At 28.1% G+C, this 18,175-nt stretch overlaps 2 protein-coding genes and 1 long non-coding RNA gene across 3 annotated transcripts; all 3 read left to right on the top strand.

Annotated features, from left to right (window-relative positions):
- Positions 1–9,232: 9,232 nt before the first annotated feature.
- LOC100787035 (uncharacterized) lies at positions 9,233–10,268 on the top strand. The gene is made up of 3 exons (XM_014774972.3): positions 9,233–9,541; positions 9,643–9,705; positions 10,011–10,268. The coding sequence occupies exons 1-3, from the start codon at positions 9,380–9,382 to the stop codon at positions 10,089–10,091; spliced, it is 306 nt and encodes a 101-aa protein (XP_014630458.1). The 5' UTR covers positions 9,233–9,379; the 3' UTR covers positions 10,092–10,268.
- A 3,717-nt stretch (positions 10,269–13,985) lies between these two features.
- LOC102670276 (uncharacterized) lies at positions 13,986–14,830 on the top strand. Its single transcript, XM_006578881.4, has 3 exons — positions 13,986–14,155; positions 14,267–14,320; positions 14,423–14,830. Exons 1-3 carry the CDS (start codon positions 14,066–14,068, stop codon positions 14,642–14,644), a joined length of 366 nt encoding a protein of 121 aa, XP_006578944.1. The 5' UTR covers positions 13,986–14,065; the 3' UTR covers positions 14,645–14,830.
- Positions 14,831–15,847: 1,017 nt separating this feature from the next.
- LOC113001435 (uncharacterized) lies at positions 15,848–16,985 on the top strand. Its single transcript, XR_005891217.1, has 3 exons — positions 15,848–15,942; positions 16,099–16,764; positions 16,863–16,985. It is a non-coding gene; the product is annotated as an uncharacterized lncRNA (long non-coding RNA).
- Positions 16,986–18,175: the final 1,190 nt, after the last annotated feature.

Genomic DNA, 18,175 nt, shown 5'->3' with positions numbered 1-18,175 from the left:
AATTAAACATAATTTTTGTCCATTCATTATCTACATAAAAATCTGTAGATTTACAGCACTTACAATATAGCAAGAATGCAGTTAAAGAAAGGAAAAAGACTCAAAAATTTCAAAACTTGAGAAGTCTAGCATTTTTGTTTTCATTCTAGGGAACTAAACCTAACCATAATTAAAAAGTTTTTTCAAAAAATACCGTTAGAAATAATTGAGAGTGAAATCATCATATTTACTATTATGTTGTTTGTTAATTTTAAGAGAGATGAACGAGAAATATAGTATATCAAATAATATTATAAAAATGTTTGATATAGATGAAATAGGGAGAAGATTAGATATAGTTTACTTGGTTGATTGAATATAGTGTGTGGGTTTGTTGTAATTTTGATATCTATCTTTTGATTCCTATAGGAAATTAAGAAAAAATTAAGTAGACATACAAAAATTGATTATGATGCACGGATGATAGATGATGAAAACAATAAAAAATTCAAACTAAGAATGCTAATTTTAGTATAAAAATAAATACACAAAACATTTGCTATTTTATGAAGAAGAAAAAAAGCCTAAAGGAATTTTCGTACGAGGGAAAAACATGCCACAAAATATTCATTAATTGAATAAACGATGGCGGCGGCAGGGAGGAATGAACAGAAGTTGCAGAAACCCTAAAATCGGGATGGGATACGAACATGAAAGCATGAAATACGGTCCCTCTCATTATAAGGCACAGTGATACTTGCTATTGGAGGAAACGTTGCTTTCTTACCAGTTTTCTGATATTTTATGTTATATCATTATGGCTATTAAAATTTTCATTGAGGCTAAATATTCAATCACTTCTTTGAGGTAATTAAGACTACCATAAATAATAATAAAAATAGCTGATCAACATAATTTTTTAAAATTAAGTATACATATTAAGATAAAATAAAAGTAATTTTGAAATAATTAAAATATTTTTTTGACTAATGTGTAAGATATATATTTAAATCACTATATATTTCAATAGAGAAATCAAAAACATGTAATTGAGTTTTTTTATTCAGTGTAAAACATGCAACTGAGTTGAGACACCATCAGATAAATAATCTCGGAATTACGTATCATTAATATGAGTCAAATCGGATTCTGTTTTGTGCCAAAAGAAAATGGGAATCGTTGTGGCCTGTGGGGATCATGGAGGGGAACTGCGGGTTCTTTTGGGCAAGGTCTTCCAAATGATTTATTTTGTATAGTATTGCAGGCAAGTCTTTTGAAATTCAACGGCATGTTTGGGTACATTGAGATTTTTTTTTTCAACTGTCATTTTTATTATTAATAATTAATAATGAATAATAGCTAATTAGCTATAGAAATAAGTTAGATTTATATTTGAGAAAAAAGGTCAAACACTCACCTTATACAATAATTTTATCCTATTATTTAATCACATATATATAATATTTATTAATTTTTAAAATAATTAATTTCAAAGTCAGAATGATTTTTAATTAAATAAATAATATAAAATTATTTTATACCGTAATTATTGAATTCTTTATATTTTATTTTCTAAAACATAAAAGAAAGCACTCTAATGAGTGGGTGGGAGGGACTCTTAACTTTTTTACTTTGAACCAGTTTCCCACATCGCTTTTTAGCCATTGATGATGCATTTCATAGAGAAATCAACGGTTAAAAATTAAAGGTACATTGATACACCGGAACTTCGAAGGACCATGAAATTCCTCACCCGAAATACAACACGCGAACATTCTGATTTCTGAAGCAGTTTCGAGTCATAGAATGGGATGTCATGCATGATAGTTGATGGTAACATGACATGATGATTAGGATGCGGATGACATGAGTGTGATAGATTATGGATGACATGAGATGTGTTGGGATTTGTGTCGCGTTATTTGACGGAAAAGCACCGTTATGTTAGTGAGTAAACAAACAGACATAACGCCGTTTAAGGATTATAATTGCTACGAATATAAAGCTGATCAGGTGACAGTTGGATGATCCTGGCCTTTGGCTGCTTCAAAAGAAGATTCTCTCATCCACGTCACCAACAAAAGAGAATATAGGGTGTGTTTGAAATATATATTTTTTTAGTTTATTTTATGGTGTAAATATTGTTATAAGTTTTAGAAAGAACTCACAAAATAATTTAGGCTGTGTTGATAAGCTATTTTTATTTTATTTTAATAACTTTTTTAGAATAACTTATCAAAATAATGTAACATTATAAAAATAATTCAATAATTATTTAAATAAAGATTATTTAAATATATCTTTTAGTAAAAAAAAATAGATTAAATTGTTTTAATATTAGATTGATATATTTTTTGAAAAGTTAGTAATATAATAATATATTAGATTAATTAAAGATAATAAAAATAAGAGATAAATAAATGTTAGTTAAATAAATATCAAAATATATAATTTAAAATTACATACAAGGCTTGTATAAGGATAGATAAATTTTTTTTCCTAATAAGTATATACAATTGGACATTCAGGTGTGATTGAATATAATTTAAAATTGGTTGGAATTTTAAATATGTATAACAGTGCATGTTGCAGTAATATTTTCTCTTAAGTCATATGACAAATTTTAGTGACCGTGTTTTATAATTCTTAGTGGAAAAGTAACAAATCGTTGTAGTGCTATTATTGTTAAGGCAAATTTGAATGACACTAATTAAAAAAATAATGACATTCGATTAGCATATACAAGTTTATATATATATATATATATATATATATATATATATATGTGTGTGTGTGTGTGTGTGGTGCATGATTTGAATAAGGGGTATGAGAACGCCAAACTGATATAACAAGGTTTTAAGAATTTTGATTATTAAATGATTTTTGTGATGTATAATGTTGTTGTGGTATGATGTTGTGAATTATTATTAATGCACAAAAGTAGGGAGTTTATTTGGTAGTTTTTTAGATAATATTTTTGTAATTTTATCATCACTTTTTATGAATGAATGATGATGCACATTTTATTATGAGGATATAATGTTAGATATTTTCATTTATGATGTGAATAATACTTATTTATAGATATCCTATTTGAGATAGAAAAATATTTAAGATACCTACATCTATGATGGAAAAGATGATGAGATGTCATTGTATAACTCATTTGTTCGTTGAAGAATATGAGATCCGCACTAGTTTTAAAAACCAAAGAATTGTGTTGTATGATTCTAAAAATCATGAAGTTGTGTTTGTTATATTTATTTAAATGTGTTGAGGTATTGTCATTTATTTAAATATTTTATTTATTCAAAATGTCATGAATTACGAGTGTTTTAATCTGATTTTTTTATTAGTGTATATATACATATATAATCTTATTTTTAAATTCATTACAGATACCATAACTGATTTTCGTGATTACTACGCTAGCTGAGAATAATAATATTTACAAATCTTCTAAGTTTGTTTAATTCATTAGATCTCATTAAAAATGTTGTTTCCAGAGCATGAGAAAAAACGTGCCGGAATTGAATAGACTTGAAGACCTGGTTACTAGTTACCTTTAATACATTTTTAGCTTTGTTAGTACTTAGAGTAATATGTCGATTGTGACGGATTACATTATATTTTTAGTATTGGTTATTTTTAGATACCCATACTTGAGAAAATAATTTATGTGAAAATAATTTAATATTATTTTCTATTTAGCATGGTAGATTTGGTTGCAATAAGAAGTAAATAGGGCTAGATTTGGTTGGATGGAAAGAAATTCAAAGAGAGAAAAATTTAAAATTCAAATTGAAAGGAAGGTTGAAGGAAGAAAAATAATGACTAAAATATGTTTTTCATCCTTATAAATGAAAATGTTTAAAATTTGTTCTTACAAATTTTTTAATATACTTTTCGTTCTCACAAAATTGAAATGTATCATTTTTTCTCCTAAATGAATTGGAACTTATGATGATGACTTTTTACATCGATCATGTATATATCCAATGCGAATGTGACTACTTTTACATTGGTTATGAATATAATCGATGTAAAAAAGTATGTAGGTAGATTCAAACATTTCAATTTTTTGAGAATGAAAAATATATTAAAAAATTTACATGGACAAATAAAAAATATTTCTATATTTAGGAAGATAAAAAAATATTTGCCATTAAATTTTATTTCTACAAGTCAACTATTCTTTTCATTTTCCTTTTATTTTCTCTTTGACCAAACAAAAAAACTTGATCATCCATATTTTTTTCCTTTCAATTTTATTTTCACCTAACCAAACATAGTGTAAAAGCAATTTAGACCTAAGGTGTATATGATAAGTACTTATCTAATAAATGTCTAGGTAAATTGTTTTAATTGTATTAATTAATAACTTTTTGCATCATTAATTAAGTAAGATTGTAACAACAATCATAACATTCATTTGAGTTGGTTGCAAGTTTTTATTTTTAGTTTATATATGTAATTTTTAAAATAAAATGTGTTTGATAAAAATGGAGACAAAATGTTTTTTTAAATCATTTTTGAAATACTTTTATACTTATTTTCAAAACAAGAAAAAAAAGGTTTTGTTAATTTAAATTTTAGTTTAAAAAAGCACACTTTTCTTAGATTTGACAATAACATTTTTTGTTACCATCATTGATGTCGTTACCACCACTATTGTTGTCACTGTCATAGCTAGTTGTCGCCACTACAATCACCGACACTGCTATCACCACGACCATTGACATCACCATCATCATCAATATTACTATCACTACTACCATCGTCACCAACATTGCTATCATCGTTATCACCACCATCATTAGTGTCACTATCGCCACCACCAATACCGCTACCATTGTCATTGCCGCCACCATTGCAATTGAAATTATTGCCACCATTAACTCTATCACCATTACCGCCATCATACGGTCACTGTCATCATCATTGGCATCGCCATTGTCAGTATCACTATTGTTACTGTCACTGTCACCACTAGTATTTTTGTCGTCGCTTGCCGTTTATAACATCATCATTATCACCATTATTATTATCACCACACAAAAAATATTTTAAAACTAATTATTACACAATATGAAACTTTCAAATTGAGTTTATCTGAAATTAATCATATTTTAAAAAATAGTTTAAAATGTTTTTGAAACTAAAACTAAAAATCAGTTGTTATTTTTAAAAAATTTCAAAACTCAATCAAAAATTACCCCAAACATGACCTTAATTTGATGAGTCGAGTTTTAGTTGTAAATTCAATTAAAACTTAAATTGTCATTAACAGATTGTGTAGACTTAGATTGACTTTAGTAGGCAAACAACTCAATTTGTCTGATCGTTAAGCGTGATAACTAATCATGTTTAGTCTTTCGAATTTTTTTGAAGCAATTTTGAAATTTTTGATAAAATAATTTTTTGTTTGTCAAATGCATACTTTATGAGGAGAAGCACTAGAGACGCAGTAGTGCCAAAACACCATTAAAATTGCTAAATTGCCCTTAAAATTTCAAGTTAAATAAAAAGATAAATGTTTTAATTAGTTTAATTCCAAAGAGAAGGACATTAATATTCTTTTTTACACAGTTGAAAGTTACTTTGTTTGAAAATTTTCAAGCTTTTCCCTCCCATTTGGCATGGCCTTTCTTGGCATTAGTGGAGAGTTTCATTTCAATTTTAATTAAAGCTCAAAACCTAAACACCAGGTATAAATACCTAATTGATGGATTCCCCCCCTCATTTTGTGCCCATTCTCCCACATTTTGCTTCCAGCTACACACTTCTAAGTGTGTAGCAACCCCTAAGACTTAGATTCTTAAGTTATGCTGTTCGGTTTATTCCTTCTCTCAAGTTTCAAATGCCAAGGTATGATTTCTCTTTTCTTTTTCTCCTTCCTATCTTAATTTGGAACACCTATCCTCTTCTCATCCTCCATTTTAATTTCCAAAAAGTTTAATTTTTGAACCACTATGTTAGGTTCTTTGATGTTTTGGTGGGAAATGAAGAAAAAGTTCAAAGCTTAATCTTTGAAGCCCATTTGAGGTAAAGAGAGATGAAATCTTAAGCCCATGGAGACATGGTTGACTTAGTTGTAATTTTGTGTTCTGGTAAATCCTATGGTAGAGTTTGACCTATTCTTGATTGCTTTTTTATTGAAAGCATGGGTTTTTATGGCTTAAAGTTTGATGCTTTGGTTGATTTGTGCTTTGAAGATGCTATGCATGCCACAATTTTGTTCATGTATATGTGATATGCATTTTTTTTATAAAAAAATTAAGCGTTTGTATTGTTGTTTCCTCGAGCTTTATATTGGAATATTTGAGCTAAGGTGTCAAAGGTGTTTTGTTGAAATTTATACAAGATTTAATGGAGAAAAATGAGACATAAGATTGCATATGGTTTGTATGTCCCTAGCCAATATGTTAAGGGACACTATTGTCTCTATCACTCCTTAAAATGAGATAACTCCATGGAGTAGAGTCGAGTTGTGCTATCATATATGCTAATAATATACAAAATATTATACTATACTTTCATTTAAGATTAATTTCATTTTGGTATATATGTTTGGTATGTATGGTAAGTAGGTTAATTTTTATGATAATTATTTTAAAAAATATATGAAAATAATTTTTGATGATTTAATAATGCAAAAATATTCTCATAAAAAAGTAATATAACAGTTTTTATACTGATAATGGATAATAATTAAACTCAAATATGAAAAAATGAAAATTATCTACAGTAAAGAAAATGTCAATTATCTCCTAATCATCGCGCCCAGACTTATGCGAGGTTTTGTAGGCCCTGGTTTGTTTGGTGTTTGAACTCATCAGTGATTTTTTCTTTGAACCCATCAGTTTTTTATTTTTGCTTTAAACCCATCAGCTTTAGTCACAGGTGATTGGGCCTTTATTGGTTATTTTTATCATTGGGTCTAGCATATTTTGGCTCCTTACAACAATGAGCATTCGAAACCATATTTGCTGTCAAGTCAAATCTATTTTGAGTAATGCTATATTCTTTTATAGTTTTTTAAATATTTTATCAAGAAAATAATAAATGAAAAGGTAAATAAATAGAATATTTTTAAAATTTTAAAAAACATTTGATATTTTTTATCTAATAATTAAGAAGATTAATAAAAAAAAGTTATCAGAGTATTTAGAGTAGACCCCCAAATTGTACCAAAAATATTTTGTACAAAAAAAAGAGTAGACCCCAAAAAAGTTGAATCTATTTTGAATAAATATAATAATATGACTAGCAAATAGTTAACAGTTTTTCGTAAATTGAAAATTTCATAATCTATTCACCTAAAGTTGAATATTCAACCCATTCTAATTGAGAACTTGGAAAACCTTCTGCCTCATCTTTGTTCCTTTGTTTTGCATAGTAATTGAACACCCACTGTTTCTTTAGGATTCTTAATGCTATGATTCTCTTTAAATTCACCTAAAGAATTAACCCTTTCAATAGGGAATACTGGCTCATTTTCTATATAAAAAAATCATATAAATAATTCAGTAAATCTCGTAATAAATGAAATTAAGAACCAAACTTCATTGATTCGAGTTTAGGACTTCTAAATGAAATTAAATGAAGCCTAATTTCAATGTCTTATCCAATTTATTTAAATTTCGGGTTATCATACATGCACATTTTCTATAATTATTTTTTCCATTTCAGATTATATGACTAAATTTTTGACACAAATAATAAAGAATGTAAATAATTTGTTGAATTTTTTAAAGAAATATTAGATAATTTTCTAAGATATAATTTATTTCTCTGATTAATGACTCATTTACTCTTGTTATATATTCTCACTAAATATTAATTAAAAATAGTCTTGAAAAAACATTTAATGCAACATTTATTTTATAAAATGACATATAATCAATTTATTTTAAAACGTCATATAATCTGGAAAAGAACTACGTATCAAAGGAAATATTTGATATTTTTGGATCTCCACTTTTTATTCTTTAATTATTTTCTAAAAGTTTCACTATTTTATCGATTAATACTCTCTAAATTACCCACTATACTTACAATTATTTTTTAAGTTTTCATATAAAGATAATCATATTAAATTGTTAGTCTATATAATTATAATAAAGAAAATACCTTCTTTTAATTAGTCTCCACTTTTTATTAGACTATTTTATTCTTTAACTATTTTCTTAAGAGAATTACTAGTATGATTTTATAATTCAATCATAGTTATTAAAATTGAATCGACCTAGATTGAGATTTGATGTTTAAAGTGATCTGATTAAGGTGTAGGACAAAAATACAAGTAACTTGATTTGACTTGATTGATTTGATGAAATCGATGACCCTAATTGAGTTGGTATGATTTGATCACATTGAGATTTTTTTTTTCCAATTTGTATAACATGTTAAATTCTTAATAACTAATTATTGAATGACATATACATAATATGCTCATATAATATTTTTTTTTATCTTGATAGCAATATATAATAACTAATTATTATTATATTAATCATGATATAGTGTAATATTTGTGTTTTATACATTTTTATTAAACTTATTTATGATTATTTAATAACTTTTGTATTTAGTCATGAAAAATAAGAATTTTCTTAGTTATTTAATGATAATATTCACAAAATAATTTATAATAATAAATGATTATATAATATTTATAATTTGATGATAACAATAAATTTAATTTTAAAATATAAAAATATAAATTAATTATATTTTATTAGATATATATATTTTAATTTTTTATTATATATATATATTAGATCAATCAGATCAAAGTGACCTATCAATTGAGATTGAGAGTCTGATTTATTGACTCAATATTTCAATCAAATCAAGGATCAAACCGGTTTTGATGCCTTCGAACTACTCTCAAATTACCCACTAAACCATCGGTTATTTTTAAAACTTTCGTGTGAAATTAATTGAATTAAATTATTAAAAAAATCAAATTTATTAAAAAAGCAAATTTAATAGACAGACATTATGCCTGTTTTCCACTAGTAACCATAATAAACCTAAGAGAGAGCAAGAGAAACAACCCTTTTGGCTTCTACTGTGTGCTTGGTAATTGTTTCATCTGATGCGTTACTAGAGCCTAAGAAGTCTATATTCACCTGTTTTTCTGCCATTTGTATGTGCCTTTCTGTTTGTTCCTGGCCATGGTTGCCACGTTAATTGATCTGTTGAGAGCACAGCTGTGCCCCTCACCCCTCTTCATAATGACAGTCAAAGATGCCCCATTTTCAGCTGCACACCTTCGGTTACAAATTAGGAAAAGCAAAGGCACAATCAAGTGCCCTTTTCTCCACCTTTCTTGTTCTATTTATTCAAGATTAGGAGTAGTGGTGTGTTGTGTGTGTTTCCTTTCCCTCTGAAGATGAAGAAGCATCAAGTAGCAGCTGCAGAGAAGAAGAAGGACAACAACATGGAGAAGCCATTAACAACACCATTGATGACTCCTCCTCCCACACTTGAAAGAAAGACTTCCATTGATGCTGAGCCTAAAACTTTGTTTCAGGAGGAAATGAAAGTTGCAAGGGTTTGATATACATTCTCCTCTCTTTATATACGGTTCCAAGATTCAATTAATTTCTCTCCCTTTTTTATTTTAAACATTCTTAATTAAAATTCTTTGTGCAGGAGGCAGCTCTCAAAATCATCAATTCTCACTCCAAAGAAGATGCCCTAAAAATATTCCTGGCGGTAATTGAAATGTTTTTTTTTTGGATTCTGTAATAATGATTCACTTTTTATTCAGCAGATTTATCAGAACTTTTTTTTGATGTGGGGTATACACGGGATCCTGTTGCTTTCAAAAGTTTTTTTTTTCTGAATGGAACAGGATCTGTGAAATTACCCAGCACCATATGCTAGTAAATGAATTAAGGATTCTTAATTTGCTTCTGAAGATTGTTATATTAGAGTTACATATGTACTTCTCCTCAACATTTTGATGGAAAATGTGAAAATGTTGAAAGTTTATGTGTTTATTGTGTTGGTGGTATTAGGGTTTGGTGCCAGTGGGAACAAGCTCAAAGCAGGTGAAACATGATGTTGTCGTGTCTGACTGCGATGACGACGACGAATGAAGGATTATTCAATTGGAATATGCTGATCCATGGAAAGCTGAAGCTTTAATTAGGAGTTCTTATGCTATGTGTATGTTGTTTTCTTTGTTTTAAAATGTGTTGTGGTTTTAATAATTACTCCTATCAAACAGTTCATTACCATCAATTGGGAATGTTATTGTCTTGTATTGATCTGAATTTGACTTCATATCTATTCTGCTTTATAATCTTCTCCATTTTAGTATTAAGGAGTTCTTCTTCACCTAGCATTAAAGGCTCTTTGATTGCAGATAATACCATAAATGCATCAGTTAATTTGAAAACATTACGAAAGTCAAATTTCAAAAAATTATTAATTTATTATCATTTCCAAGGAATGTAATATTACATTAAATAAGGTATTGTTAAGTGTTAGCCGACTTAAGTGTCTGTTTGGATACAAGTCATAAATTCTTTTGAGAGTTTCTCTACTGAAAATATAGAATATATTTTCAGTAGAGAAGTTTTCAAAAAAACTTATGACTTGTATCTAAACAGATCCAAGTGACGAGTAAAGTGAACACTAATTTTATATGGACAGGACACGGATAACCAAGAATCATACATAATTTTAAAAATAAAAATTACTCTCTAAAATAATTTTGTTCACTCCATTTATGTATGATGATTCACGATAAATGGAACAAAATACCGGAATAGGTCAGTATATATGAGATTAGAGAGGACGGTACATTTTTTTCCCCAAAGGTAAATTGCAAACTTTTAACAACTTTCGTATTACATTACATTTGGAAAAACTTGAAATTCAATGGTGCTCTAGAGGACTATTATGGATGATAATTTTTTTAAATATTTAATCAATTACATATATTTAGGTCTCAGAGATTACTAATTAAATTTAAATAACTTCACGTCAAATGATTCACACGCTTAATGACGGAATATTGAAAATTGTAACTTCAAATTTATAAATTGATGGTTTATTACGTATGGTGTGAGTGTTTTTCTTTTTCTTCACGCAAGAACTTGAGTAAGAGATGAAGAATATGCTACTAGCTAAACAATGGCGACAAAAGGTGCTTCTTTCTCTACAATGGTGAAGGAGCTAGGAACCGCTTTCACCAAGCAAACCATGAGATAAAAAACAACAGTGCAATTGTGGCACCACCACCAGCTCTATCTATCTCATTCTGAGATGAAGTCTTTTGGCCTGGGAACAATCACCCCTAGCTTGTGAGGGATAAGAAAAATTCCTGCTTTAGAATTTAGTTCAAATAGAGTATGAGGACTGGGACTACCTACTACCAAAGGTCCATTAGGATGACCGTGTGTTCCAAGAATTATATTAACCCTAGCAAGATACTTGAGGGCAAGAGGAGAAGATTATTTCAGATAGCCCATGTGGATGATGTTTGATAATTACTGGGTAGTAACAGAATGAAATTCAAAATTTGTATCTCCCACGCAAAAGTGGAAAAAATCATGGTTTAATTGGATTAGGTTTCCATGTTTAAAATTGGTCTATTATGATGAGAGATTTTTACTAGTCATAACAACTGTAGTGGATAGACCCATCAAATTATAGTTTATAGTACCAGTGTCAAGGGGCTGAGAGAGTGATTTGCTCATATTTATGTTGAGATTTATCTTACTCCATGGGGTTGGAAAAGTGTGACATAACGATGACCATTGATACAAAGTTGAATATGAGAGCTATATCATTTAGCCAAAAATTGTCTCGTGGTGCTCATATGGAGATCGACCACGTTCTTGGTAGAGATTCTTCAAGATATTTTTCAATAAAATCATAGAACATAAAATTTGTTCAATTTTTGTAAAATTATTTTCTAAATCAACTATATAACAAGATTAGAAATAAAAGCATTGGTATTTTCATTTTTTTTATAAAAAAGTGTATTGGTTATATTCTTATATTTAATTGTAAATCATATGAAAAATAAGTTTTTGCTCATTATCATTAGATCTTACACCAAATATTCTTACAAATTTGGCTCAAAACTAATTAAATCGTTATTGTTATTAATTGCACAATGTTGGAGGCAATATTTTACCTTTTAAACCTGTAATGTATTAGGAGATTAAAAGAGTTTTTTTTGGTAATTTTTTTCAACTAATTTTATACATCAGTAACACAATTTGGAGGAAGAATAAATAGGGACTTAAATAAAATTTTAATCTCTATAATATTATTTATTTATTTATTTATTTATTGGTCCTCTATAATTTTCTTGTCTATTTGGATTCTTATTAATTTTTTTTGTTTGATTTTAGTATCTTAGGTGTTATCCCGTTGTTTTACTTCATTATTTAAGTTGTTATGGAATTATAAGCTTTTGGTATAATTTTTTTCTTATAGTGAAAATTTGTGCTTTCTAAGATCTACTAATCACATTATCATTAAGAAATTTTGAGTTAGAATCTAAAATAAAAAATATTTTATTAATAAAGACTCATATATAATAAATGGAGTACCATTTTTTTAGACAATTAATAAAAAAATTTAAAATTAAAACATTATTTAAATTAAAAATAATAATATCAAAGAAAAATCTATTCTTGAAAAAAAATCAGTCAGTATTATTTTTCTAACTCTTAACTGAAGCAACCTAATAAAAAAAGGAAAAAAAAAGTAGAAAGAGTAGTTTCTTTTTGTCTTTTGTGATGATGAAAGCACCAGGGAAATTAATCAATTAAGTATAAAACACTCCAACCATATAAGCTCAGGAAACGCCCAAATTTGTTTCATCGGGTGAAGTGAAATTTGACTGCTTAAGCATTAGTGTAATCCTTATTCCGTCCATGCAGGTAATAGAAATGGTGTTTGAATACACAAATTAATTATATAATATATTATTACAAATTGGTGGACCTGCAAAAGTCCAATATTTTTCTTAAGACAATGACCCGGCTTATGGCTAGGTATAAGCACACAGCACAGGCTTACATGCAGGTACAGGTTAGTCTGAGAGAGTGGGAGGTTTTAACAGCTAAGCTAGAGTTATCAGTTTATATCTGATATTTCAGGGGGCCCAAAAGAAGGAACTCAAAAGACAAGGTAGTACACATCAAAAAGCATTATGAATGACGGTTACTTTTGACTTCAATACGTGTGCTGTGTTTACAGAGGCTCTACGTACACGTCACTGCTTCACACCCTTGCTTGAAATCTCCTTTTAAGTTGTGTTTGGATACATACATGTTGATGTTGAAACTAGGTTGAACATGAATATATATATATATATATATATATATATATATATATATATATATATATATATATATATATATATATATATATATTAAAGAACACTTTTGAAAATCATACTTTTCAAAACAAAAATACCAAAAAATAACTATGATGTATAGTTTTCATTGAAAAATTTGATGATGTTAAGTTCAACTATTTCTCAAACACATATTTAATTAAAAAAAACATCAAGGTTATAGTCTTCTAGAATGAAAGACTTATCTAATTCAAATAATAATTATTATAATTTATTTAATAATATTTTATATTTTTATTATCATATCATTTATTACAAAGTATTTCTTTTCCTGAAAATGTACTCCACCACCGATGGTATATAAATCAAGTGTTAATTTTTATTTTACCATGACATGACATAATTAGGCTTGGAGTAAGGTCCATTTTTACATGCTTGATAGTACATAGTATGGCTCTAAGCCTCTAAAGTTCACATTACGAACCGTGGGCCCCTCATGAAACTGCTATTCATGTGTGTAGAGTCCACTAGGGACGGTTTCACTCTGATAAAGTGATTTGCTACATGCCAAATTTGCTTACAATTACTTGTTTCCAAAATGAATTGCTAGCACAATAGAGATATGCATGCTTTCCCCATCCTAGTTCATCAGATACATAGTTCTCTACTTTATAGCACCATTGCCTAATTACATTTTCTCCCTTGGACACTAAAATACTTTATAAACATTTACAAAAAAGAAATTCAACAATGGGGTTAAGCAGACGACCTGCAAGGTTTAAAAAACCCGATTTCATGCCGACCGAACCAAACGGTGAAGAAAAGCTCGAAGTGTTAAGGGTAAGGGTGTGACTTGTGATAAAGTATATATGATACCAATAATTTCTTTCATTATGATATAAAAATTGGTATGTACTCTTTTTTTCTTCCTTTGTTGTTGATGATTCGTAGGTTGTTGGTGCTGGTGTTTTTATTAACGAGCAAAATCCTGAAGGAGAATCCTCGGTAAGAGTTTCAACAAGTAAACATAAAAAGCTTTTGATTAATTGGAGAAACTTCAAGTTAATTAAAACAGTTGTTGATTTTTTTTTTATTGTTTAAATATAGTTTCAGGAAGTGAATACTATTGTTGGATATGAAAATAATAATGTGAGGGACGAAGCAGGTAACAATGACAATGGAATTAACCTTCTGGCAACAGTTGCAACTAGACTTATTAGGAAGAAGGTGGAGAAGAAGCTGAGGAAGCTGCCACTGCCACTGGACTTAAGATGGCGGAATCAAAAAAGGAGGGTCTTCTTGTCGGAATTAAAGAAAACAACACCCTGATGAAAAATCACTGTGATAGATTTTGAGAATAAAAATCAATTTGTACTGAAAAATGTTTGAAAGAGTCCTTAAAGTTCTAGTGTAGTTGAGATCGATACATCTCTTGGTCTAATTAATAAACTATTATATTTGACTCAACCAACAGAGAAAGAGGTGAAAGAAAAAACTAAACATGATTTGATCTCATGGTCCTGCTTGAGTTCGGCTGATTCTGTAGTATTTGATGTAAGAGACTATCTATATTAATTTCTATATAAATAAATAATTATATGTAGTGTTATCAACTTATCATTTCGCAGCTAATTAAGTGCTAGAGTAACATACGCATATACCAACTTTTAGAAGTGAGTAAATTACTGACGGGTTGAAACTGGTTTGTTGTTTTCTTTATTTTACTAACAGATGTATAATAATCGTTTAATCAATTAAATTACATCTCTTTATTATAATCTTAGTATTAATATAACTTGAAAAAATTGTAGAACAAAATAATATGAAAATGGTTACATTTGAGGAAGAGTCATACAGTGAAAAAAAAACTAATAAGTATAATAAAGTATTTAATGAATGATGAAAGGGAAACAACTAATAAATATAATAAGGTATTAAAAGAGGTGTGACAATTAATTACTCCCTTCATTGTATTTTTTTAAATTTCAGTCAAAAAATTACTAAAAGTTTAATTAATAATTATTTTTGTCAAGAATAAAAGTTGGGTATTACTAAAAAAAATCAATCTTAACTCTAACACATTAACCACTAATGTTCAATCACATGATTATTCCCTTCATTCCATTATAATCATCGTGTAAGATAAAAAAAATTATCCCAAAATAATTATTTTAATTTTTCAATTTATCATTAATCACTTTTCTTTTTATTTATATCTTTTATAATATTAATGATGAAAAATAAAATTTATCAATGAATTAATGATAATATAATATTAATTTTATAAAATTATTATTTATTTATTTATTTATTTATTACTTTTTCTTTATGTTTATAAAATAATATAAGATGAAAATTATATTGGGACAAAAAAACATATTTTTTCATATCCTAATTAATATACTTCTTTTTATATTTTTTATTTATCTAAACTATTTAAACTTTTTATTACTATCTTTATCAGATTCTCACATCAAGCATTTGTCTTTTTAATAAATAGGCAAACTCACATTTACCTCAACACACACCACTTGCAAGTATCTATTATACTCCATTACAATATCTATGCTCAAATACTCCCTTCCTCCTTCTCCTCTGGGAAGGAAGAGTTCCCTCCCTCCCCAAGGGTAGCTAGCTAGATGAATAAGCTAATTAATTGTTTGATTTTTCCATTTTTATAAAAATTTGTGGTTAATTGGCTTCTTAATTTTATATAATTAATTACATGCATCACATTTGAGCAATTCATGTAGATATCGTGTTTTGTTTCATGGTTCTTGCAGGAAGAGAAGCCCACCGAATCTGAAACGTCGAACCCGGAGATAGCATGTCCTAATGATAGCAAAGCTAGGAAGCGGAAAGCAAAGTAAGAAGATAGGGTGCAGCTATATGTTCCATTATCAATTACTGTTATGGACTTGCATTTATAGTATAAGTGGAAATTAAATACGCAGTAATTAAATCAATCTACTCTTGTTTTGGCCGATCTAGTTTTGATTTCGTTTTAGATATACGATCGAATTGCCTGTTAGAAAAATTCTAATAAATGGAGAAATGAATCAGTATTAGTAATCTAAATAAATTAAAGCTTTAATTATGAGATATTTGTTGAAGCAATTTTTTATATGTGGAAACAAGAAACACTGATTTAACTCCTTTGGATTCATGAATATATCTTTTTTGTGTGGAACTAAATATGTTATTAATATTTTCCTCTCTCGAACACTAAGTATGAACAATATTTAGTAAAAGAAATTCATCAATGGTATTAAGCAGGCAATCAATAAGCAGGCAAGATGAAAAGATGGAAATGTTAACGGTAAGGGAATGAATTGTGATTAAGTTTAATTTGATATTATTATAATTTGTTTCCTTATGTTATATATAAATTGTAGGTTGCAGCTGCTAGTGTTTCTATTAACGAGCAAAACCCTGAAGGAGAATCCTCGGTAAGTGTTTCAATAATTAAACATAAAACACTTTTGATTAGATAAAATTCAAGTTAAACCAGCCGTTGAGTTTTTTTATTGTTTAAATGTGGTTTCAGGAAGCAGATGATGACAATGGAATGCAGCTGCTCGCAGCAGTTGCCACTGGGGATAAAACACCCTGAGATATCTCTGTGATCTCATAATTTCCGCTTGAGTTCTTCTGTTGATGGTGTAATGCAATAGACTATTTATCACCTTATATATAAATGAATAATTGTATGCATCTTTTCATTTTGCGTGTAAATAAAGTAAATGATTAGTTGAGGCGGGCTCATAATTTATTTTATACGACCCAACATTTTAATTATATATTTGGGTCATTTGATTAAATTCGAACATGATCTACTCAAACTTGAAATATATGAGACAAAATCGGATCAATCCTACTTTATCTAACATAGTATTTCAATATTAATATTATGTACGTAAGGAGACTTTAACCTTTCCTTTATGAGATTATTGAGACTCTTTAGAGCAATTTTGTTTCTAGTAGAAGTACTTTTGATAATGTTATCCTTTGGGAAGTCTCTACTCGGTGCACCAACAAAAGAGTAATTTTTTTTTATAAAATTATCTAAAACAGGCTTATCATAAAGTTGACTAGTCTCTCTGATATTGCATATTTGAGGGTTTTTGGTTTTCAGAATCACACTATCAAGCTAATCCTGTGTAATTTGTGTCACCTTGTCATCTTTAGCCATTTTTTGGGATGGAAACAAACTCCTTTCTTTTGCTCCTAAACGAGGCCTCAGAGAGGGGGACCTTTTGTCCTCATATTTTTGTTATTTGTATGGAAAAAACATGCTTTGATGTCTCCAAAAATGTTCAATAGAGAAGATGAAGTCTTGCAAAACTATCTCATAACGGTGTTGATATTTCTCACCTTTTCTTTGTAATGACATTCTCCTCTTTAGTTTTTTTTTTTTTTTTTGTATAATTTTTTAAGGCAGAAGGCTACCTATAGGTGTGAATATGTTTAGTATTATCGTATTTTATTTTTTTGCAAAATATAGAGCTTAATAAATATTTTTAAGTCCGAGGCTTTTTTGTAAAATATTGGGTGAAGGAGTTTATACTTGTAAGCTTTAGATTTGCATTAATTTCTTTTGTTCTGAATCATATATCACATTTATTTTTTTAATTTATTAGGTCATAAATTAATCTTATTTATCATATATGATTGTCATTGATTTAATAAAATTTTATATAAAAATATTTACAAATTTTATTATTAAATAAATTGTTCATTTACACGTGAATATATCAAAATCTATATTATTATATTAACGATTTGCATCACAGCTCATATCTTTATCATCAAAATCTATTTCAAAATAACAATAATAATGAAATCGATCTAAGTTATTCG

Source organism: Glycine max, chromosome 4 (genome assembly GCF_000004515.6).
Source record: "Glycine max cultivar Williams 82 chromosome 4, Glycine_max_v4.0, whole genome shotgun sequence".
Lineage (NCBI taxonomy): Eukaryota > Viridiplantae > Streptophyta > Magnoliopsida > Fabales > Fabaceae > Glycine > Glycine max.
This window is presented reverse-complemented; position numbering and strand designations above follow the sequence as displayed.